Source organism: Eleginops maclovinus, chromosome 2 (assembly GCF_036324505.1).
Source record: "Eleginops maclovinus isolate JMC-PN-2008 ecotype Puerto Natales chromosome 2, JC_Emac_rtc_rv5, whole genome shotgun sequence".
NCBI classification, from domain to species: Eukaryota; Metazoa; Chordata; class Actinopteri; order Perciformes; family Eleginopidae; genus Eleginops; species Eleginops maclovinus.
The window spans coordinates 652,336-674,783 of NC_086350.1; the positions used below are offsets into that span (position 1 = coordinate 652,336).

At 46.9% G+C, this 22,448-nt stretch overlaps 2 protein-coding genes across 11 annotated transcripts; both read left to right on the plus strand.

Annotated features, from left to right (window-relative positions):
* Positions 1 to 1,669: 1,669 nt before the first annotated feature.
* On the plus strand, positions 1,670 to 4,549 carry LOC134875128 (trichohyalin-like). 8 transcript variants are annotated; one of them, XM_063899606.1, is made up of 5 exons: positions 1,681 to 1,729; positions 2,002 to 2,095; positions 2,482 to 2,568; positions 2,646 to 3,338; positions 3,544 to 4,549. In XM_063899606.1, the coding sequence occupies exons 4-5, from the start codon at positions 2,970 to 2,972 to the stop codon at positions 3,844 to 3,846; spliced, it is 672 nt and encodes a 223-aa protein (XP_063755676.1). In that variant the 5' UTR covers positions 1,681 to 1,729; positions 2,002 to 2,095; positions 2,482 to 2,568; positions 2,646 to 2,969; the 3' UTR covers positions 3,847 to 4,549. The 8 variants fall into 8 exon arrangements, with proteins under 8 accessions (XP_063755635.1, XP_063755691.1, XP_063755676.1 ...); XM_063899589.1 differs by having other exon boundaries at positions 1,681 to 1,724; XM_063899565.1 differs by having other exon boundaries at positions 1,670 to 2,095.
* A 5,826-nt stretch (positions 4,550 to 10,375) lies between these two features.
* On the plus strand, positions 10,376 to 21,563 carry LOC134883218 (uncharacterized). Of its 3 annotated transcripts, none has more exons than XM_063911511.1 (14): positions 10,376 to 10,956; positions 12,087 to 12,387; positions 12,691 to 12,784; positions 13,153 to 13,240; positions 13,447 to 13,762; positions 14,217 to 14,310; positions 14,464 to 14,551; positions 14,693 to 14,999; positions 15,082 to 15,175; positions 15,293 to 15,380; positions 16,204 to 16,534; positions 16,790 to 16,883; positions 17,846 to 17,933; positions 18,440 to 21,563. In XM_063911511.1, the coding sequence occupies exons 2-14, from the start codon at positions 12,333 to 12,335 to the stop codon at positions 18,956 to 18,958; spliced, it is 2,256 nt and encodes a 751-aa protein (XP_063767581.1). In that variant the 5' UTR covers positions 10,376 to 10,956; positions 12,087 to 12,332; the 3' UTR covers positions 18,959 to 21,563. The 3 variants fall into 3 exon arrangements, with proteins under 3 accessions (XP_063767581.1, XP_063767573.1, XP_063767566.1); XM_063911503.1 differs by having other exon boundaries at positions 10,392 to 10,956; positions 13,447 to 13,780; XM_063911496.1 differs by having other exon boundaries at positions 10,392 to 10,956; positions 12,300 to 12,387; positions 13,447 to 13,780.
* The last annotated feature ends 885 nt before the right edge of the window (positions 21,564 to 22,448 follow it).

The window sequence follows — 22,448 nt, forward strand, 5'->3', positions numbered from 1 at the left end:
GATCTGAGTACTTCTACTTTACTCAAGTACAAGATCTGAGTACTTCTACTTTACTCAAGTACAAGATCTGAGTACTTCTACTTTACTCAAGTACAAGACCTGAGTACTTCTACTTTACTCAAGTACAAGATCTGAGTACTTCTACTTTACTCAAGTACAAGACCTGAGTACTTCTACTTTACTCAAGTACAAGACCTGAGTACTTCTACTTTACTCAAGTACAAGATCTGAGTACTTCTACTTTACTCAAGTACAAGATCTGAGTACTTCTACTTTACTCAAGTACAAGATCTGAGTACTTCTACTTTACTCAAGTACAAGATCTGAGTACTTCTACTTTACTCAAGTACAAGATCTGAGTACTTCTACTTTTACTCAAGTACAAGACCTGAGTACTTCTACTTTACTGAAGTACAAGATCTGAGTACTTCTACTTTACTCAAGTACAAGACCTGAGTACTTCTACTTTTACTCAAGTACAAGACCTGAGTACTTCTACTTTACTCAAGTACAAGATCTGAGTACTTCTACTTTTACTCAAGTACAAGACCTGAGTACTTCTACTTTACTGAAGTACAAGATCTGAGTACTTCTACTTTTACTCAAGTACAAGATCTGAGTACTTCTACTTTACTCAAGTACAAGACCTGAGTACTTCTACTTTTACTCAAGTACAAGACCTGAGTACTTCTACTTTACTGAAGTACAAGATCTGAGTACTTCTACTTTTACTCAAGTACAAGACCTGAGTACTTCTACTTTACTCAAGTACAAGATCTGAGTACTTCTACTTTACTCAAGTACAAGACCTGAGTACTTCTACTTTACTCAAGTACAAGACCTGAGTACTTCTACTTTACTCAAGTACAAGACCTGAGTATTTCTACTTTACTCAAGTACAAGATCTGAGTACTTCTACTTTTACTCAAGTACAAGATCTGAGTACTTCTACTTTTACTCAAGTACAAGATCTGAGTACTTCTACTTTACTCAAGTACAAGATCTGAGTACTTCTACTTTACTGAAGTACAAGACCTGAGTACTTCTACTTTTACTCAAGTACAAGACCTGAGTACTTCTACTTTACTCAAGTACAAGACCTGAGTACTTCTACTTTACTCAAGTACAAGACCTGAGTACTTCTACTTTACTCAAGTACAAGAACTGAGTACTTCTACTTTACTCAAGTACAAGATCTGAGTACTTCTACTTTACTCAAGTACAAGACCTGAGTACTTCTACTTTACTCAAGTACAAGATCTGAGTACTTCTACTTTACTCAAGTACAAGACCTGAGTACTTCTACTTTACTCAAGTACAAGACCTGAGTACTTCTACTTTACTCAAGTACAAGACCTGAGTACTTCTACTTTACTCAAGTACAAGATCTGAGTACTTCTACTTTACTCAAGTACAAGATCTGAGTACTTCTACTTTACTCAAGTACAAGATCTGAGTACTTCCACTTACTCAAGTACAAGATCTGAGTACTTCTACTTTTACTCAAGTACAAGACCTGAGTACTCCCCCCCCCCCCCCCCCCCCCTCAGGGTTTGTAGTGCAGGCGCTGTGTGTACATGTTCCCGCCTGTAGATGGCGGAACAGCGGAGTGATTTGCTAAACCTCCTCCAATGAAAGAAGAGCCACTTCCGGTCTCCAGCGGATGTTTTGTTGTGCAGCGGGAGATCCTGAGAAGATGGAGAACCTGGCGAACCCTTACAGAAGTAAGGTATTATAACTAGTTGGTAGGCGGATAAGGATTACTGATGGTGAATATGATCTCCCTTAAATCAGACTGTGGTTCACCTACAGTAAATCCAGCAGCTACCCTGCAGTATACAAAGCCATTCAAACTAGCTGCACCTTTACCAGCTCTGAGAAGACTTTACTGATCAATCATTATAAAACATATCAGAGATATTATTCTGAAATGGACCAGTTTAAAGGATGGAGACTTGTCCCAGCAGAACCAGTGTGATTGACAGCTGTGTGTTCCTCTAGTGACGGACAGAGACATCACTCTGATGGTCCGGCTCCGGGCCTCAAACAGCGCTATCTTCACCGGCAGGAAGCACTCTGCCATGAGAGGCTGGAGGTGGGTCTGCTGTCAGGTCCAGATCCATGCTGTAGGAGCCACGAAGGCCCGGCAGGGGTCTTGGGTGTGGTAGATTTAAGAGGTTTTTGATTGAATATACTTTGGTGTTGGTCTATAGAATCAGAGTGCCTTTATCCGTCCCACAGAGCACATCTACAGGGTTAAAGCACAGAGCCAAAGATAGCTTAATTATTACTGATACACAGTTATTACAGATGTATTACAGACCCACAACTGAGTGTGGAGTTCAGTTTTGGTGCACATCCTGTGCATTAATCAGAAAGTGGCACGACATGTTTCTGAGTGGGGCAGCTGTCTGAACGCAGTACCAAAGGAGTTCCACATGAATGTGCAGGATATTCAATATACTGTGTGTGATGCTGCAGGGCCGTCGGGAGGGAGATGAGGTCGGGAGGGCTCTGTCACCACGGCAGCTGAAGAAGAAGTGGGACAACCTGAAGGAGAAGTACCGGGTGGGCCCAGCAGTTCTTGAGTAGAAGTCTTAGTACTCAGATCTGGAACTCTAGTCCTCATTATCTCTGCTGTGTAGGCGCTGAAGAACCCTCCGGCGGGTCTGGAGAGCAGTATCCGTTCTTCGTCCTGGCGCTGGTTCTAGCTGATGGATGATGCGCTGAGCGGCCGCCTGGTCGGCCCCGGTATCAGCTGATCCTGTGGGAGGAGGAGGAGGAAGACGAGGTCATCCTTCACAATACACCAGCAGCGCCTTCTGGACCGAGTGTCGCCCAGACAGGAAGTCTGCAGGAGGTCCTGCAGCTCTGCAGACTCCAGGCGGGACGCAGGTCGCAGGTCGCCTGCAGGGGTTCTTTCAGGAGACGAGGGGAGGTTCAAAGCGGCCAAATGTGAGCTGGGTGTGATGGAGATGGAGAGTCAACCCACGGTGCTGTACGCCACTTCAGTGTCCAACGGCACCAAAGAAACCACCAGCACCTCCTGCAGACCAGAGGACCACTGCTCTCTGGAGGAGCTGCAGAGGGAGGCGCTGCAGAGGGAGGAGGCGCTGCAGAGGGAGGAGGCGCTGCAGAGGGAGGAGGAGCTGCAGAGGGAGGAGGAGCTGCAGAGGGAGGAGGCGCTGCAGAGGGAGGAGGAGCTGCAGAGGGAGGAGGCGCTGCAGAGGGAGGAGGAGCTGCAGAGGGAGGAGATCCACAGAGAGCTGATGGCGTTGGAGAGAGACCGGGCCCGGCTGAACAGAGAGGTGGAGGCGCTGCAGAGAGAGAGGGCGGAGGTATTTCAGAACATTACATTCAGCTGACGCATTTCTCCACTCAGAGAGTCATAGCAGTGTGAACCCGGAGAGTGTCAGTGTGAGTGTGTGTGCAGACTCTCGGAGGTCCTTATACCAACGGGGGGCTCTTCCAGTATTCTGGGGCCAGTGTGTATGCATTCACAGACTGATTTGGGGGATCACTAAAGGTTCATCTTAATCCTAGGTGGAGAGAGACAGAGCGGCGGTGGAGAGGGACCGGGCGTTTCTGGACCGGGACAGAGCTTTCCTGGACCGGGACAGAGTGTTTCTGGACCGGGACAGAGTGTTTCTGGACCGGGACCGAGTGTTACTGGACCGGGACCGGGAGGATCTGGAGAGGCAGAGCAGGGAGGGTCCGGTGGGGAATGAGGTGGTTCTGCAGACAGGTTTCTATCAGAGCCTGGGGGCTGCAGATGTGGATCCACAGCAGCAGCGGAGCAGGCAGAGGCTGCTGGGTCTGTTCCAGAGGCTGCTGGAGAAACTGTGAGGGACTGGGTCAGGGTTCGGCGAGCTTCACCTTCAGAAGAGACAGTATGGCCTGTGAACCCGGACATGTTGAGGACCCAAAGTCCTATGACATAAATGTAGAGTAGGGGTCTCCAGCTCATAGAAGCTGCCGGATCCTGACCTGCAGATGTTGAGACGTTCACACAGTTAGCATCAGCTGTGTTCATTAGCATTCATTAGCATTATAGCCTACGTGGACAATAGCTAAATAATGGCCTGGCAGATTTGGATAATGTCGGACCCGTTTGGAGGTTATTGAGGATGCTGAATCCATTCCTGACTATTTCAGGATCAAAAATATCAGTTTTAACCAGAATGTGGCCATATCAGTTCTCCCTGTGGCTGATTTTGATTACCATGAGTAGAGTTGGATGTAGAGAGACCCAGAGGAACTTTATTATCTCTACTGTGGACAATTATTTTTTTTATAAATAAGCAATCTGTCCAATCCAAATGATGCAGAGCCCCATATAACTTAGAGAACAGGTATGGCCACTTCCTGGTTAAAACTGACGTTTTTGATCCTGAAAATGTCAGGAATGGATGGTTGCTCATTAATGCAACTTAAGCTAATTGTGCAAACTACCCAACAATAATATTGTATATAGTTATGTATAAAAACGTTTGTATATAAAAAATGTTGTTTGTTGCATTTGTGAACTTAAAGATGGACAATAAGGAAATATGTTGAAAGTCTGTTATTTTTATCTGTTTATAAAATAAGAAGCCATTTCCACCTCTGGGGAGAAGTGAGAGTAAAGCGTGTTGGTTCTGTGAAGTTAAAAAGATCTGGAAATACTTTATCCATGAAACAGAGAGAGAAAGCGCATCGGGTTGGACAGGATTCTGGGAGAGGAGGTAAGAGCGACAAGAAATACACTTTTATTTTGAATAGTTTGAACCTGTTGTACTGATGTAGTGACAGGGTGGCGCACACTCCGGAGCAGCAGGGGGCGATAGTGCACCCTCAAGTGGTTTGCGACCCAACATTTCCCCAGTGTTTATAGCTTTTCCAAATGAACGAAACGAAAATTATACAAAAAAGTAATTGCAAAAGTAATAAAGCCAAACAATTTTACACATTTCTAAACAACTTAATTCCTGATTCACCACTCATTTTCTGTTTACCATGCGTTTTGAATTAATGTCATGAAATCTGGTGTTCTTTACTGGAATAATTGTTCAAAAATACAAAAATAAATACATAATATCGGAGGAAGCAGAACACGCCCTCCCCAGATGTGGATCACGTGAGACGGCAGCTCTACGTGATGGGAATTCCAACCCCTTTCAAAGATTCGGTTCTTTTGACTCGGCTCCCTTTATAAGAGCCTATTGTTTTTATCTAAATGAATACGCTTTTCATTTAGTATCAGAGGCCTCCTATTTTAGCCTAACTTAGCATTTATGAATGGTTTGTGTGTTTTTTACTGGACAGCTTTGCAGTCTACAATATCTTTGAAACGTAGCCAGATGCTGCATTTAAATCCGACATCCGTGATGTCATTGAATCATTTCCTGTTTAAAATAAGTCTTAATCTTTCTGTAATAAAACAAATATGTTTGACTAATAAACGAAAGCATCTTAACAATATTAGTTTTCTAAAGTTATTATCCAGCTGTGGTTTAAAACGGTTTCTATTCTCCTTCTTCCCCTAAACCTATTACTGTAACTCAAACTGAATTTAACACTGTTTAATGACCAGTGTGGGGCAAGTTACTTCCAAAATGTAATACCGTACATATGACTTGTTCCTGTCTTTTTAAGTAATAAGGTACATTACATTATTACTGTCTCTGAACTGTAATGCGTTACACTACTTTGAAGGTTCTACAGATCTCCTCCACCCTTACACTCAGTCACGATAAGGACCTGCTGGCCACTCCCCGCACCAGATTGCGAACTTTTGGGGACAGGGCCTTCTCTGCCAACGCTCCCACACTCTGGAACAGTCTACCACTCCACGTCCGCTCTGCCCAATCCCTGCCCATGTTCAAAAAGCCCCTCAGAACATTTCTCTGAAAGTCCTTTGATCCCTAACCCCCACTCCCCTTTTCCCCTCCCTATTTGTAAAGCGCCCTTGGGTACCATGAAAGGCGCTATATAACTTTAAGTTGTTATTATTATTAAAGGTTCAAAAGTTTTATTGGTCATATGCACAGCAGATACAACGTATATGTTGGCAATGAAAATCTTATATCCCATGCTCCTCCAACAACTCAACATACATGGTGCAGATAAGATAAATAAAATAGTGAAAAAATGAGAGAAGAATAAAATGTATAATATAGACATGTGTACTATAAACAGATATGTATCATACATATATATATATATATACATATATATATATATATGTATATATGTATATATATATATATATATGTATGTATGTGTGTACTATAAACAGATGTGAGTAGACATTCACAGAGCTCAGGAGTTCAGCAGTCTTATAGCCTGTGGTATAAAACTGTCTCTGAGTCTGGTGGTCTTGGTCCGGATGCTGCGGTACCGTCTGCCAGACGGCAGCAGACAGAACAGATTGGTGCTGGGGTGATGGGGGTCCTTTAATATCCTACCGGCCTTCTTCCTACACCGCTGGGTGTAGAGGTCCTCCATGGATGGCAGCTCCGTCCTGGTGATGTGCTGAGCAGTTTTCACCACCCTCTGTAGAGTCTTACGGTTGAGGGCGGTGCAACTGCCATACCAGGCGGTGATGCAGCCAGTCAGGATACTCTCGATGGTGCACCTGTAGAAGTTGCAGAGTATCCTGGAGTCCATGTTGAACTTCCGCAGCCTGCGGAGGAAGAAGAGCCGCTGTCGAGCCGTCTTGGATATGACCCTGGTGTGATGTGTCCATGTCAGGTCCTCACTGATGTTTACCCCGAGGAACCTGAAGCTGCTGACTCTCTCCACAGGAGTCCCATCGATGGTGATGGGTGTGTGTGCCTCTCTCTGCCTCTTCCTGTAGTCCACAATCAGCTCCTTTGTTTTTTGTTGTCCTGGCACCAAGATGTCAGGGCTCTGACCTCCTCTCTGTACAGGTCACAGGGCCGTGCAGAGGCTCCACTAACATGTTATTAATGACACACAGAGACGTCACGGTACCGGTATCATATTATTCGGACCACTGAAACGGAGCAGGAGTTTAATCTCTAGCTCTTCCCTCATGTTCAACATGTACTGCCAGATAGAGAGCTTTAATTACTGAGCTGCAGTAAACTACATGTTAGCATTTAAAGCCAAACTTTAGAGGTTATTCTGGTGAGAGTGACTCAGAGTAACTCAGAGTAGAGTAACGCATCACAGTTCAGAGACAGTGATGATGTAATGTCCCTTATTACTTTCAGAAGACAGGAATCAGGAACATGTACTGGATTACATGCTGGAAGTAACTTGCCCATCACTACTAATAACATGTGAGTGGAGCCTCTGCACGGCCCTGTGACCTGCTGGATAGCAACCAGTCTCTATGCAGCGTTAGCTCACCTGGTCATTGGTGAGTTAACGGGGATTTGGCTGACAAGCTTTCTAAAAGCCGGAGATTCCACAGAGGACAGAGGCTGCAGATCTTCAACACTCTGCCACGAGTCTCTGAAGGTCTCAGGGTTCAAACAGCAGACCCAGAGAGAGTGACCGTCTGTTGCTTCAGCCTGCAGCTCTACATGGTGAACCTGCAGCTCTGCATGGTGAATCTGTTCCTGCAGCTCTGTATGGTGAGCCTGCAGCTCTGTATGGTGAATCTGTTCCTGCAGCTCTGCATGGTGAGCCTGCAGCTCTGCATGGTGAATCTGTTCCTGCAGCTCTGTATGGTGAGCCTGCAGCTCTGTATGGTGAATCTGTTCCTGCAGCTCTGCATGGTGAGCCTGCAGCTCTGCATAGTGAATCTGTTCCTGCAGCTCTACATGGTGAGCCTGCAGCTCTGCATGGTGAATCTGTTCCTGCAGCTCTACATGGTGAATCTGTTCCTGCAGCTCTACATGGTGAGCCTGCAGCTCTGCATGGTGAATCTGTTCCTGCAGCTCTACATGGTGAGCCTGCAGCTCTGCACGGTGAGCCTGCAGCTCTACATGGTGAATCTGTTCCTGCAGCTCTACATGGTGAGCCTGCAGCTCTGTATGGTGAATCTGTTCCTGCAGCTCTGTATGGTGAGCCTGCAGCTCTGCATGGTGAGCCTGCAGCTCTGCATGGTGAGCCTGCAGCTCTCTATGGTGAGCCTGCAGCTCTGTATGGTGAGCCTGCAGCTCTGCATGGTGAATCTGTTCCTGCAGCTCTGCATGGTGAGCCTGCAGCTCTACATGGTGAGCCTGCAGCTCTGTATGGTGAATCTGTTCCTGCAGCTCTGCATGGTGAATCTGTTCCTGCAGCCCTGCATGGTGAATCTGTTCCTGCAGCCCTCTGAACCAATAGGAAACAGGCTTACTGAGTTACTATTCTACCTGCTCAGTTGTTTCTCTGGTGTCAGAATTCTTCGCGATGTTTGTGAATTCTTAGAAACTAAACACCACATCATTTAAAATGTGTTGTAACTGTTACTGAGAAAAGTAACGGGATTATATTACCCACATTTCAGAAGTACTGCGTTATATTACTGCGTTACAGCAACAAGTAATGCATTACTGTAACTCCCTTAGTTTTGTAACGCGTTACACCCAAAACGACCTAGAGATATCCTATAATTCCACTGTTATACTTCATGTTGTAAATAATGGTTCAAACCTGAGTAAATGAAATAAACAATGTATTTAACATTTACTATTAATATTAATCAAAGTAGAGATCAGAATATATCCATCTCTGCAGCTTCATGTCTTCTATTAGGAGACCTGTATCTCTGACAGAGGGATCCATCTCTGCAGCTTCATGTCTTCTATTAGGAGACCTGTATCTCTGACAGAGGGATCCATCTGTGCAGCTTCATGTCTTCTATTAGGAGACCTGTATCTCTGACAGAGGGATCCATCTCTGCAGCTTCATGTCTTCTATTAGGAGACCTGTATCTCTGACACAGAGGGATCCATCTCTGCAGCTTCATGTCTTCTATTAGGAGACCTGTATCTCTGACAGAGGGATCCATCTCTCCAGCTTCATGTCTTCTATTAGGAGACCTGTATCTCTGACAGAGGGATCCATCTCTCCAGCTGCATGTCTTCTATTAGGAGACCTGTATCTCTGACAGAGGGATCCATCTCTGCAGCTTCATGTCTTCTATTAGGAGACCTGTATCTCTGACAGAGGGATCCATCTCTCCAGCTTCATGTCTTCTATGAGGAGACCTGTATCTCTGACAGAGGGATCCATCTGTCTGCAGCTTCATGTCTTCTATTAGGAGACCTGTATCTCTGACAGAGGGATCCATCTCTCCAGCTTCATGTCTTCTATTAGGAGACCTGTATCTCTGACAGAGGGATCCATCTCTCCAGCTTCATGTCTTCTATTAGGAGACCTGTATCTCTGACAGAGGGATCCATCTCTGCAGCTTCATGTCTTCTATTAGGAGACCTGTATCTCTGACACAGAGGGATCCATCTCTGCAGCTTCATGTCTTCTATTAGGAGACCTGTATCTCTGACAGAGGGATCCATCTCTCCAGCTTCATGTCTTCTATTAGGAGACCTGTATCTCTGACAGAGGGATCCATCTGTGCAGCTTCATGTCTTCTATTAGGAGACCTGTATCTCTGACAGAGGGATCCATCTGTGCAGCTTCATGTCTTCTATTAGGAGACCTGTATCTCTGACAGAGGGATCCATCTCTGCAGCTTCATGTCTTCTATTAGGAGACCTGTATCTCTGACAGAGGGATCCATCTCTGCAGCTTCATGTCTTCTATTAGGAGACCTGTATCTCTGACAGAGGGATCCATCTCTCCAGCTTCATGTCTTCTATTAGGAGACCTGTATCTCTGACAGAGGGATCCATCTGTCTGCAGCTTCATGTCTTCTATTAGGAGACCTTCCATCTCTGACACAGAGGAAACCATCCGGTCATTTAACATCACCAGCAGTAAACACACATCAGCAGAAGTGTGTTTATCAAGGTGTTTCCTTTTATTCACATTCATTAGTGATTCCTCCGCTTGCCGCTGCTTTTAAACCCACTCTGCTGCTGCAGAGACCTGACCGCTACTTACTTTGAATTAACGTCACTCTTCACCGGTGTGCATGACATCCTGGGATATGGTAGACCGCGGAGGATACATCAGATGTATCCTCCAAATCCGGGAAAAGTGGGCCGCATTCGGAGAGTCTTGTCTTTTTTTTTAAAATTGGGAGAGCCTTCTCTCGGGGGAAGTGACGCAATGCAGCCTCCGAAGGATGCGGCCGTTGAATTGAGACACGGCTTCTGTCTTTGGAGCGTCTGCCCCACCCCCTTCTTTCACATAACAGTATGATCCAGAGCCACCAGACACCAGAGCCATGGCGCTGATCGATACATAGCTCTGGTATAATCTTAGTCTGTCCTGGTATGTGATTGGCCGTATGGTGTGCATCCAAACAAGGTCCCGCCCCTGCCTGCATGGATTCTCTGCAAACTGAAGATTCGGCTCTCACGGACGGGATTTGGTTGTTCTCGTTCATTACAACGAATCGGTTCTAAGAGCCGACTCGTTTGCGAACGACACATCAGCTCCCTGCTCTCCTCACACGGTAACCGGGATGCAGTCAGGGTAAAGCTCTGGTAACGGTAACGGATTTATTCATCGCTGAATCCTTTCCAGGGACGATGGCACCTTGTGACGTCAAACAATGGATATCTATATTAGCCCCAAAGACCTGAAACCGGTGTGGTCGTGTGGCGGGAAACCTGGCTGTGTTTGTTGTGTTATGTTAGCCGTTAGCTGCTGAAGCTAACGAGCTGCTAACGGTTAACGGGAGGATACAGCTGACCGGGGAAATGTTCCGGTAAATCACCGGGAGTCACATGATGGACGGAGGGAAGCGGAGCCGTTAAATGTGTGGATGTTAGCCAGCATCAGGCCTGCGTTTCAGCTCCGAGAGTTGTTGTTGTTTCTCTCAGGAAGTAACTAAGTACTGTACTCGATTACAATTTAGAGGTACTTGTACTTCTACTCCTCTACAGATCACAGGTAAATGTTGTACTTTTCCTCCACTACATGCATTCAACACCTTTAGTGACTTTACAGATCTGGATCAATGATGGTGAATATAATGACCCTTAAATCAGACTGTAGTTCACCTGCAGTAAATCCAGCAGCTACCCTGCAGTATACAAAGCATTCAAACTAGCTGCACCTTTACCAGCTCTGAGACACTTTACTGATCAATCATTATAAAACATATCAGAGATATTATTCTGAAATGGACCAATCACACAATGACTACTTTTACTGTCTCTACTTTAAGTACATTTAGAGGAGAGTACTTTCTACTTTCACTGGAGGAACATTTAGAATACTTTCACTGTGACAGAGTATTCCTACACTCTGGTACTTCTACTTTACTCAGTACAAGACCTGAGTACTTCTACTTTACTCAGTACAAGACCTGAGTACTTCTACTTTACTCAAGTACAAGACCTGAGTACTTCTACTTTACTCAGTACAAGACCTGAGTACTTCTACTTTACTCAAGTACAAGACATGAGTACTTCTACTTTACTCAAGTACAAGACCTGAGTACTTCTACTTTACTCAAGTACAAGATCTGAGTACTTCTACTTTACTCAAGTACAAGATCTGAGTACTTCTACTTTACTCAAGTACAAGATCTGAGTACTTCTACTTTACTCAAGTACAAGATCTGAGTACTTTTTCGACCTCTGGGTTTTGGTTATGAAATCACTTGAGAAGGGTTTTGAACATTTTCTAAATCAAACAATATCTATATTTAATTCGACTTAAGCCAAATGACCATAAATAATTCATAGTTAAATGAAATTACTACTTCTATTGGTGAATATCAAACCCACCAGGTAGTGCGCTGGAGCTTGAAGCCCATATTTGGAATAGCCCTAGCGGCCAAGCCGCGGCTCTACACCGTTCCTTGACATCACAGGGCCCAGAAAGACTTTTCCCCATTGACTTACATTGGGAGAGAGACGTCTGTAAATAAGCGGATACTTTTTTTGGAGCTAAACAAACCACCCAGCAGGAACACTTGTATTGCCCTTATTTAAATAATTAAGGTGTAAAAGTTGTAAAATGCTCTAAAAGCTGAATTCAGATTTATTTTCCTTCTCCATTCATCTGACTGACAGGGAGCTGGAGATCGGAGGCGGGGCTTAAGGGAAAGCTCCACTGCGCATGCTCAGTGGGCCCACATCCTCGTACTCCTTTTCTGGCTTCATGCACCACTGAGCAGCTTCACAGGACTGAACGAGGCTGGATCCAGTTCTCTTTATACAGACATGATCAGCACACTTCTACCCCTTCTTGTTTCCTTTCCTACCCACCTCCCTCCCTCGCTGCAGCAGGAATAAGGAGCTTCTTTTTCATCTTCTTCCATGATCACAATGGCCCTGATCCCACTGCCTCAGTTCCCAGAAAACTCCTATAAAAGTGAGTACTGCTGGAGTAACTGTATTTCAACTAAATTATTCTTTATTTAAAATACAATATTTAAGATCACAAACAATACATTTACATCCTGCATATCAACGGTAGAAAGATGTACATAAAAACACACCATTACAACATTAGGACTGAAGTTACACACACCAACAGACAGAACTGCTACGACTAGAATATAAATATACTTTTATAGGAGGGTACCAACAGACGCTTTAGTTTTGTTCACATTTTACACTTTACAAATGTAAAGCAATGACAGCATGACCCTGACCTTTGACCTCTGACCTGAAGTGACTGAGGAGGATGTGAAGAGGCTGATCGAGTTCAGGGCGTCCAACGAGGCGCTGTTCACCGGGAAGAGGAACTCTGCCAAGATCGCCTGGAGGTAACTACCAGGATTCATGTTCTCTCCACTGAGTCTCTCTTCTGAGTCCTTCCTCTGTCTCTCCTCTGGGGAGTCTCTCCTCTGTTGAATCTCCTCTGTCTCTCCTCTGTTGAATCTCTCCTCTGGTGAGTCTCCTCTCTCCTCAGGTGAGTCTCCCCTCTCCTCTCCTCTGGTGAGTCTCTCCTCTCCTCTGGTGAGTCTCTCCTCTCCCCTGGTGAGTCTCTCCTCTCCTCTGGTGAGTCTCTCCTCTGGTGAGTCTCTCCTCTGGGGAGTCTCTCCTCTCCTCTGGTGAGTCTTTCCTGGTGAGTCTCTCCTCTGGGGAGTCTCTCCTCTGTTTCTCCTCCGGTGATACTCTGTCTGTTCCTCAGCACCATCCTGAAGGGTCTCGGTCTGGAGGGTAAGCTGACGGCCGACCAGATCGCCAAAAAGTGGGACAACCTACGGACTAAATACAAGGTGCAGAGAGGACCCAGAGGTCCAAACCTTCCTCAGATTCATGTTAAGCCTCTTTAATGTTTATATTCTTTAGATGTACTTAAAACCTCAGACTGTTTTTAGATGCTGTTTTATAAAGTGTCTCTTTAATGTTACATGTTTGTGAAGCTTGTTGAGCGCCTGGTGGTGACACTGCTGCTGTATACGTGAACTTTGTGTGTTCCCAGGACCTAAAGCAGCCGTACCAGGGCCAGGACAGCCTGGGGGGGGTGGTGGAGTCGTGGCCCTGGTTCCACATCATGGACGAGGCGATGCACGGACGCCTCTACAACAGCAGCCTGGTGCTGAGCCTGGACGGGACGCGGCCCCCCCACAACCACAACCAGAGCCAGAACCAGAGCCAGGAGAATACCGACATCCTGGAGTTCCTCATCAAGACGGAGATGGAGGACACGGTGGCGCAGGAAGCAGCAGTACATGATGGGACACTGCACGGTGCGGCTCCTCCCGCCGAGGGGGTCCCGATGGGCTGGAGGAGGATGAGTGAGTGCTCTTACAAAAGTAAGGAGACTGAAAAATATTCCAAAATACATTTCATTAAAGAGGGAGGGAGGAATAGCTTCATTCATTTCATCCGTTCAGAGGAAGGGGCTGCAGGGACTTAGAGTAACACAGCATGAGGAGCTGCTGAGGCGCTGATCTGTTCATAACATAAATCAATTCTCCCGGACGTAAACAACAACGAGACGTCGGAGCTGCGTAAACACAAAGCTGTCTCTTCCAGCATCATATCTCTGGACTCATTATACCCTTTCTGACCAACAGAAATATTGCTTTCTGGCATCACTGTAACATTTGACAGGGAAATCTGCATTCTGGTTTGAGGGTTACAATCAAACGCAGATAGGAAACTAAATCTTTGCACACATAGCTTCTGCGTTTTGAATCGTCCTTGCTCCTCTCAGCTCAGTGACCTCCAGCTCTTGTTGTTCCTCAGTGTCTGAAGCAGAAACCGAGAGGCTGATCAAACTCCGAGCGGCGAACGAGGCTCTGTTCACCGGCAGGAAACACTCCGCCAAACCGGCCTGGAGGTGAGAGACTCTTCTGTGTGTGGAGATGGACTGTGTGGAAGTATAACCTGGATAGACTCCACTCTCGGCCTTAAAGCCCCTCTCCACGTCCTCTCACTCTCACACTTCAGACGGTCTTGTGTCGGGGATTGAACCTGCGTATCTTTCTTTCAGAGCCATCCTGTACGAGCTGGGTCTGCAGGGGAAGCTGACCACCGAGCAGCTGGCCAAGAAGTGGGACAACCTGAAGAGGAGATACAAGGTAGGCCCCCCCTACGTTACCCTGTAGGTCTCTGTCGTTGGTAAAGCAAAGCTGTGGCTGTGAGTTGTGGCTGACAGGAGAGGGGGGGGACAGCAGGGTCATCTCCAGGGGACGGTCTGTAACGCTCTCTGTCTCCATCAGGAGCTGAAGTTCCCGGCCCGCGGCGTGGAGACCAACCCCAGCTCCTGGCCCTGGTTCTACCGCATGAACGACGCCATGGAGGGCCGCTTCATGGGCGCCGCGCCCATCCTCACGCCCATCGTGGAGGACGAAGACGAGGACTGCGAACCGCTCTCGCCGACGCCGAAGAAGCGAGCGCGCCGCAGCCGGGGCGGGATGGCGGAGTTCCTGACGGAATCGGAGATGGACTTACTGGTGGATCAGGAGGACAAGACCGGATCCACGGCTCTGGGAGACCTGCAGAGGATGGCCGAGTTCACCTACAAATGTAAGACCTTTAGGTGTTTGATCATCAGTCAGACTTCAGTCGCCCTGACTCCGGTTGAGAGAAGTTTCTACCTTCATTTTAGTGACAGAAGAAGACATCCGGAGGCTGATTGAGCTGCGAGCTGCAAACGAGTCTCTGTTCACCGGGAGGAGGAACACCGCCAAACCTGCATGGAGGTAAAACATGGTTACTGAAACGTCTGATTATGAACCTGCGGAACTCTAAAAAGCCTGAGACAGTTATCAGGCGCTACAGCTGGAGAGGCACACAGTGAACTCCTGCTCTGTGCTCAGGGGGATCGTGAAGGAGATGGGGCTGACGGGGAAGATCACTCCCGATCAGGTGGCCAAGAAGTGGGACAACCTGAAGACCAAATTCAAGGTGAGCACCTCCACCTGTCCCACCTGAAACTGATCATTGTTTCTCTTCTCAAATCGTCCAACGAAGCACTAAAATAATCCAACATTAAGCTTTCTGTCAGCGGTACAGGGAGAGTCTCTCTAACCCTTTACAAGAGGAAGGGACACTGTTTCGGAACATTCAGGCATTAAACATATCGCCTCTATTAAAGGGGCCCTCTTCTGCTCGTGTTCAAAAGAAAAACTTAACTCATCAAATTAAAGTTTTACATTTACAAGAAAATAATGAAAAATGTTTGAGAAACTTTATTATCTGGAAATCAAAAAAAGATTCAAAATGAAACGAGAAAGTAATCAGGCGGGAAAATATTGAAAATATACAAAACGAAAAGTTTAATATTCTGTCAGATTAAGTGGTACATTTATAACGTACAACATCTGTTCAGTATGCAGAGTCTCTCCTGGGACATGTCTTCATGTTTTAATGTTCAGACAGCTCTTTATGTTTCTCATCCTGCCTGTGCTGCAGCTCCTCTTTTCACCTCTGAAGTTCACAGAAAAAGTCAAATCTTGAAAAAATAATAAAACATTTAGAAAAGTTCAAGAAAGAAATCCTTTTTTTACTCAGAAAAACAAAAGTTACATTTTTGGAAAATCTGAAAACAAATTGAAATGTTGGGAAAAAGTAACATTTTTAAAAAGGTCACATTCTGAGAAAAATGAAACCCAGGGATTTTAGCCTCTGCAGACCATTGACATGCACCAACACCTATAGAACTAAAGGAGAGGGAACACCACAGAAGAACAGGGCCTCTTTAAATGTCAGTGTTCACCTGTGTCTGCAGGACCTGAAGTTCCCTCCCCGGGGGATGGAGGGCCAAACGTTCCCCGCCTCCTGGCCCTGGTTCTCCCTGATGTGTGACGCCCTAGAGGGCCGTCTAGCGGGGAAGGCTGCCCGGGTGACGCCTGTGTGGAGCAGCGAGGAGGACGCCGTCTTCGTCTCGTCCCCGCCTCCTCCTCCCCCCGAGAGAGACTGCCTGCTGGAGGGGAGGGGCAGCGTATCGGAGCTTGAGTCCATGGTGGGTGGGGGGGACGCCGCCGAAGCTGATGGGAACGTGACATACATCGACGCCAGCGGAGAGGAGTGCTCCACGCCGTCGGACCACTCGTATAAAAGTTAGAGATACTCTATTGATCCCAAACACAGCAGACAACACGTGTTCTAAACGTGATTATTCTCTCACATTAAGTTAGTATATTCAATGGAAAATAATCCCACAACCTTCCAAAGTGAAGCCATGATCCCATTCTGTAATGGTTCCTTTTTCTCCTGGTTTTCATTTCATACATTCACCGTTTTTATTTACATTTTTTCCAGTAAATTGTTTGTGTGGGAGTTTTAATAATGAGATAACACGTCTTCCTCCACAGTGACGGATCAGGACACCAGGAGGATGATCAAACTGCGAGCCGCTAACGAGGCGCTGTTCACCGGGAGGAGGAACGCTGCCAAAGCCGCCTGGAAGTATGAGGCTGTCTCTAATGGAATATCTATTCGAACTCTTTTCTAAACTGTCCCACTATTTTCTCATTATTCTACCTCCTTCATCATGTGGCCCTAATCATCCTCTTTGAAAAATTCACACTTTTTGTCTCCCAATTGTTTTTCCTTTTGATATCTTTTCAAACTTTGAATTTCCGACTAGTTCATCAAAATGATCACTTTTTTAAAAGAAGAATAATGAATATTTGTTAAAGTTGAAACTTAGAAAAAAATTCCAGAAATTTGGAAAAAAATCTGAAAAAAAGTTAAAAAGGAAAAAAGTTGGGAAAGAAAAAGTGTGATCATTTTAAAAAATAATAGAATTTTCAGAAAAAATTACCAGATTTTTAAGGAAAAAAGGCAGATTTTCTGGAGAAATGTTGATAATTTTGAAAAACATAACAGGATTTTTAAGAAAAAGTGATTGTGAGGAAAAAGTCAGAAATTTAAAAAAGTCTACATTTGCAAAAAAAAATCAGAAGTTTGAAAAGAGAAACAAAGGAAACACAATTGGGAGACAAAAAGTGTGATTTTTAAATAGATCATATATTTAATGTGATCATTAAGCCGACAGGTTGGTGTGTGTGTGTGTGTGTGTGTTCACCTGTCTGAATCCACTGAACAAATCAAGACATTTGAAAGAATAATTGGAAATGTTAAAAATCGACATTTAGACAAAATTCTGAATTATAAAAATAGCCACTTTTTTAAGGAAAAGAAGTGTGTGTGTGTGTGTGTGTGTGTGTGTGTGTGTGTGTGTGTGTGTGTGTGTGTGTGTGTGTGTGTGTGTGTGTGTGTGTGTGTGTGTGTGTGTGTGTGTGTGTGTGTGTGTGTGTGTGTGTGTGTGTGTGTGTGTGTGTGTGTGTGTGTGTGTGTGTGTGTGTGTGTGTGTGTGTGTGTGTGTGTGTGTGTGTGAACCTGCCTGAATGTGTGTTTTCTCTCAGGGCCATCCTCCTGGAGATCGGGCTGCAGGGAAAAGTCTCCACCTACCAGATGGCCAAGAAATGGGACAATCTGAAGAGGAGATACAAGGTGCGTTGCAAACACCAGCGGGGGGAGGGAGGGGGGCGGGGGGAGGCAGAAACAGCCACTGGAAACAGGAAGCTGCGCCACAAAGGCTCCTCAGCTCCGAGACTATCCTGGCGCTGTGGGGAGAGAGGGTTCTGTCTGAATGACTTCGTTCAGCCGCGCAGTGTGTGCCCATCACAGCTCTGGTTACCATAGAAACACAACGGCTGGTAAACATCTGGAGCCGAACGGGAGAATATATATCATTCAACTCTTATACTCCGTCCTCTCTCCTCCTCCTCCTACTCCTCTCCTCTTACTTCCTCCTCCTCACTCTCTCCTCCCTCTCCTCTCTCCTCCTCCTCCTACTCCTCTCCTCTTACTTCCTCCTCCTCACTCTCTCCTCTCTCCTCCTCCTACTCCTCTCCTCTTACTTCCTCCTCCTCACTCTCTCCTCCCTCTCCTCTCTCCTCCTCCTCTCCTCTCTCTTCCCTCTCCTCTCTCCTCCTCCTCACTCTCTCCTCCTCCAGGACCTGAAATATCCTCCTGTTGGGATGGAGAACATGGCGGACAGCGCCTCCTCCTGGCCGTGGTTTCAGCTGATGAACGACGCCATGGAGGGCCGGCTGACGAGCAGCGCCCCCCTCCTCACCCCCGTCAACCAGGACGACGACCAGCACCCGGTTCCCTCCCCCAGACACCGCTCCCGGCCCTCCCTTCCTCCCCCTCCCCCCCAGCCCTCCTCAGACTTCGTGGAGGAGGCGTTCGGTGGCGACGGCGGTGACTCGGGGGTGAGTGAGGCTCAGCTGAGCGGCCTGGAGAGGGAGTGGGAGATGGTGGAGACGGAGCGGGTGGCGCTGGAGAGAGAGAGGGAGATGGTGGAGCGAGACCGGGCGGCGGTTGAGAGAGAGAGGGCGGCGGTGCAGGCCGAGCGACTGTGGCTGGAGAGAGAGAGGGAGACGCTCGGTCGAGAGAGGGAGGCGCTGGATCAGAGGGCCCTTATGATGAACTCTGTGGGGCATTCAGGACACCTCAACGCCCTCATGTAGAGGCCGGGCCTAAAGAGGACCTCAAGAGGACGCCCCGGGTCCTACAGCCGGGACAAACAGCTCTGTGAACAGCAGTGAGCTCTGGGACATGAAGCTCCACGGACCGAAAGGGGACGCTCTGGGGACACAGAGCCAACAGCTGCTTGGTCCTGGAGTGGAGGTCAGCTGGGAAAAAGCACTGCGAGCTCCGTGAGCAACAAGCAGCGAGCTCTGGGGACATAAAGCTGCAGGGACGTAGAGAGACGAGCTCCACGATGTCTCTGGGGACATAAAGCTGCAGGGACGTAGAGAGACGAGTTCCACGATGTCTCTGGGGACATGAAGCTGCAGGGACGTAGAGAGACGAGCTCCACGATGTCTCTGGGGACATAAAGCTGCAGGGACGTAGAGAGACGAGTTCCACGATGTCTCTGGGGACATAAAGCTGCAGGGACGTAGAGAGACGAGCTCCACGATGTCTCTGGGGACATAAAGCTGCAGGGACGTAGAGAGACGAGCTCCACAATGTCTCTGGGGACATAAAGCTGCAGGGACGTAGAGAGACGAGCTCCACAGATGTCTCTGGGGACATAAAGCTGCAGGGACGTAGAGAGACGAGCTCCACGATGTCTCTGGGGACATAAAGCTGCAGGGACGTAGAGAGACGAGTTCCAGGATGTCTCTGGGGACATGAAGCTGCAGGGACGTAGAGAGACGAGCTCCACGATGTCTCTGGGGACATAAAGCTGCAGGGACGTAGAGAGACGAGCTCCACGATGTCTATGGGGACATAAAGCTGCAGGGACGTAGAGAGACGAGCTCCACGATGTCTCTGGGGACATAAAGCTGCAGGGACGTAGAGAGACGAGCTCCACGATGTCTATGGGGACATAAAGCTGCAGGGACGTAGAGACAAGCAGCATAGAGCGGCCAGCTCTAGGAACAAAGGGCAGCAAAGACCTGGAGCGACCAGCCCCAGGAGAAGAGGAGATCTCCAGGGAAGGGCGAGTGACGAGCTCCTGGGACAATTACTCAGGTCCTCTGAAGACGTGAGGGGAGGTAGAGTGTCCCTGCAGAAGAGGAGACCTCTCTTACGGAGGTCACAGAGGACTCGTGGAACCGGGTGTTTCTAAAGAACCATGTTCAGATTTCAGTCTGCAGCTCACAGAGTCCTGCTGAGACCACTGACCTGTAGAAACCCCAAAGTCCTGTCATAGAAATGTAGAGTAGGGGTCTCCAGCTCAGAGAAGCTGCCGGATGTTGACCTGCAGGTGTTGGACGTTCACACAGTTCGATTCAGATGTGTTCATTGGCATTGGAATACAACAGTTATTGGCTGATTGGAGCTCTGGGGGTTATTGAGGACGCTGAATCCATTCCTGACATTTCTACTATCAGAGATGGCAGTTTTAGCCAGAGAATTGCCATCTTTGTTCTGTCAGTGGGATCATTTTGATGAATTTTGGTTGATTGGAAGTTTTAAGGGACGCAAAACTGCTCTTTTTTAATCAGAAATGAACTCAGTATCCTCAATAACCTCCAAACTGTCCAAATCAGCCAAGACATCTTTAAACTATTGTCTGAATTTGCTAATTAAAGAAACTTCTGCTAACTGTGTAAACATCCCAACTTCTACAGGTCATCATCCGGCAGCTTCTCTGAGCTGGAGACCCCTACTCTACATTTCTATCCTAAAGCTTTGGGGTCTCAGCAGGACTCTGCTGCAGACGTAGAGCAGCAGGAGAGCTGCACTCACCTTTAAATGTTCATAGGAGAGGCTGCTCCGTCAGCTGCTGATAGGGTCACTCAGACATAAGAGCGTCGGCAGAGGAGGAGACTACAGAGGGAAATACAAGATCTAATTTGTGAATGAACCTTTTTTGATATTGAAGACACCGCACATTTACCAGATGAAACTGCTCGTAACTGGGATGTGTCCTGGTACCTTTTCAGGGGGAAAAGGAGCAAATCTTCTGAGATGAAAGATATGTTCATATGTATATAAATATCACAGTCGGACCTGCGCTGTACTCCTCGAGGATCACCGGATATTTTTAATGTGGATCCTTGGTGTGGTGTTTCTTTACTTTAACATCATTTGGAAACAGATTATTTTTCCTCCAATTTAATCATTGATTTCTAATTGTGCAGCTCTACCTGTTGACCCCCCCCCTCTTCAGGCACCGCTGCTCTACGTACGCTCCTCTAAAACCACTTTGGACCCACAATGCTGAAACCAGTCAGAGTTTCCTATTTATTTCCACGTCTTTGAAAGATTTGTCCTGAAGACGCTGGACAGACAGGACACTGAGGACAGACTGCAGAGGAAGAGGCTTCCCCTTCCTCCAGACAGAGACTGAACCAGGCCCGGCCCTGACCATTGTGCTGGCGCCCCCCCACCCCACCCCAAATCATGCGCCCCCCCTTGACATCATTAATAGTTTTTAAAGTCTGAACTATTTCTTTTTATCTTGTTTTATTTATGGCGCCCCCCATGGATGGATGGGCCTTTAGCATTCGCCTATACTGCCTATGCCCAGGGCCGGCCCTGGACTGACCCCAGGTGTTGTCTTGCGCTCACTTTGTACGATCTGAAATGAGATTAAAGGTTTCCGTATCACTTACACTTTGTCTGCTTTCTCTCATCCCCGTTCATCCAAACCCGCTAACCGCTCCACTGGAAGCTGATCGTACGTCTTCCTCTCAGAAACCCAACCCCAGCTCCACGGAGACCGACAGCTGGAGCTCCAACAACAGCTTAATTTAAAATGAAAAGAAAAGCTGAGCAACGCTAACGAGCTGCTCCCTGGAGCTGATAACACCTGTCTTAATTATTTGATGACTAGTGTCAGTTTGCACGATGAGTGGTCCATTCATTCAGGGTTTCCTCTAAAACCATTGCCAGGGTCTCTGCCCCCTCTCTCTGAGGGGGTGCGCCCTCAAACCAAAATGCAGATTTCCCCCGTAGACTGTTAAAGTGCTGCCAGAGAACAATATCTCTGTCGGTCAGAAAGCGGTTGATGAGTCCAGAGATATGATGGTCGGGTCAGACGCAGAGACAGCTCTGGGTTTACGGAGGATGAACGGGATGGAACTCAGAAAGCTGTCTTCTGATAATATGAGGGACAGGGTTGAGTGGGGATCGGACTGAAAAGTGACGAGTCATGGCTTGATGATGTCTCTTCCGGTGTGTCATGTGACTTACAGGTGTTTTCCAGGTTTGGGGTCTCACCTTCAGTGTGAAATGACCTGTTTATGATTGGACCCTCAGGAGATCCACTCAGTCACAGCAGAAGTGAATAAAAAGCAGATTCTAAATGGTAGTTTTGACATGGCGGAGGAGGGACAAAACAAAGAAGATAAAAATATAGCAAACATAAAAGCAATAGGGATGTAGAGTAGAGATGTCTGAGAGATAAATTGATGTACTTTGATTTCTGAGTGTTTTTATTATCTCATTTAAACACACACCTTGTTTTAGCCCCGCCCCTCCCTGCAGCTCATTGGCTGT

Bases quoted from the DNA above. Each gene is read 5' to 3' on its own strand.
- LOC134875128 (XM_063899565.1), top strand. From the start codon at position 2,970: ATGGAGATGGAGAGTCAACCCACGGTGCTGTACGCCACTTCAGTGTCC. The intron at 3,339-3,543 runs GTATTTCAGAAC...TCTTAATCCTAG, and splicing joins TGCAGAGAGAGAGGGCGGAG to GTGGAGAGAGACAGAGCGGC.
- LOC134883218 (XM_063911503.1), top strand. From the start codon at position 12,333: ATGATCACAATGGCCCTGATCCCACTGCCTCAGTTCCCAGAAAACTCC. The intron at 15,000-15,081 runs GTAAGACCTTTA...CCTTCATTTTAG, and splicing joins GGCCGAGTTCACCTACAAAT to TGACAGAAGAAGACATCCGG. The intron at 17,934-18,439 runs GTGCGTTGCAAA...CTCCTCCTCCAG, and splicing joins ATCTGAAGAGGAGATACAAG to GACCTGAAATATCCTCCTGT.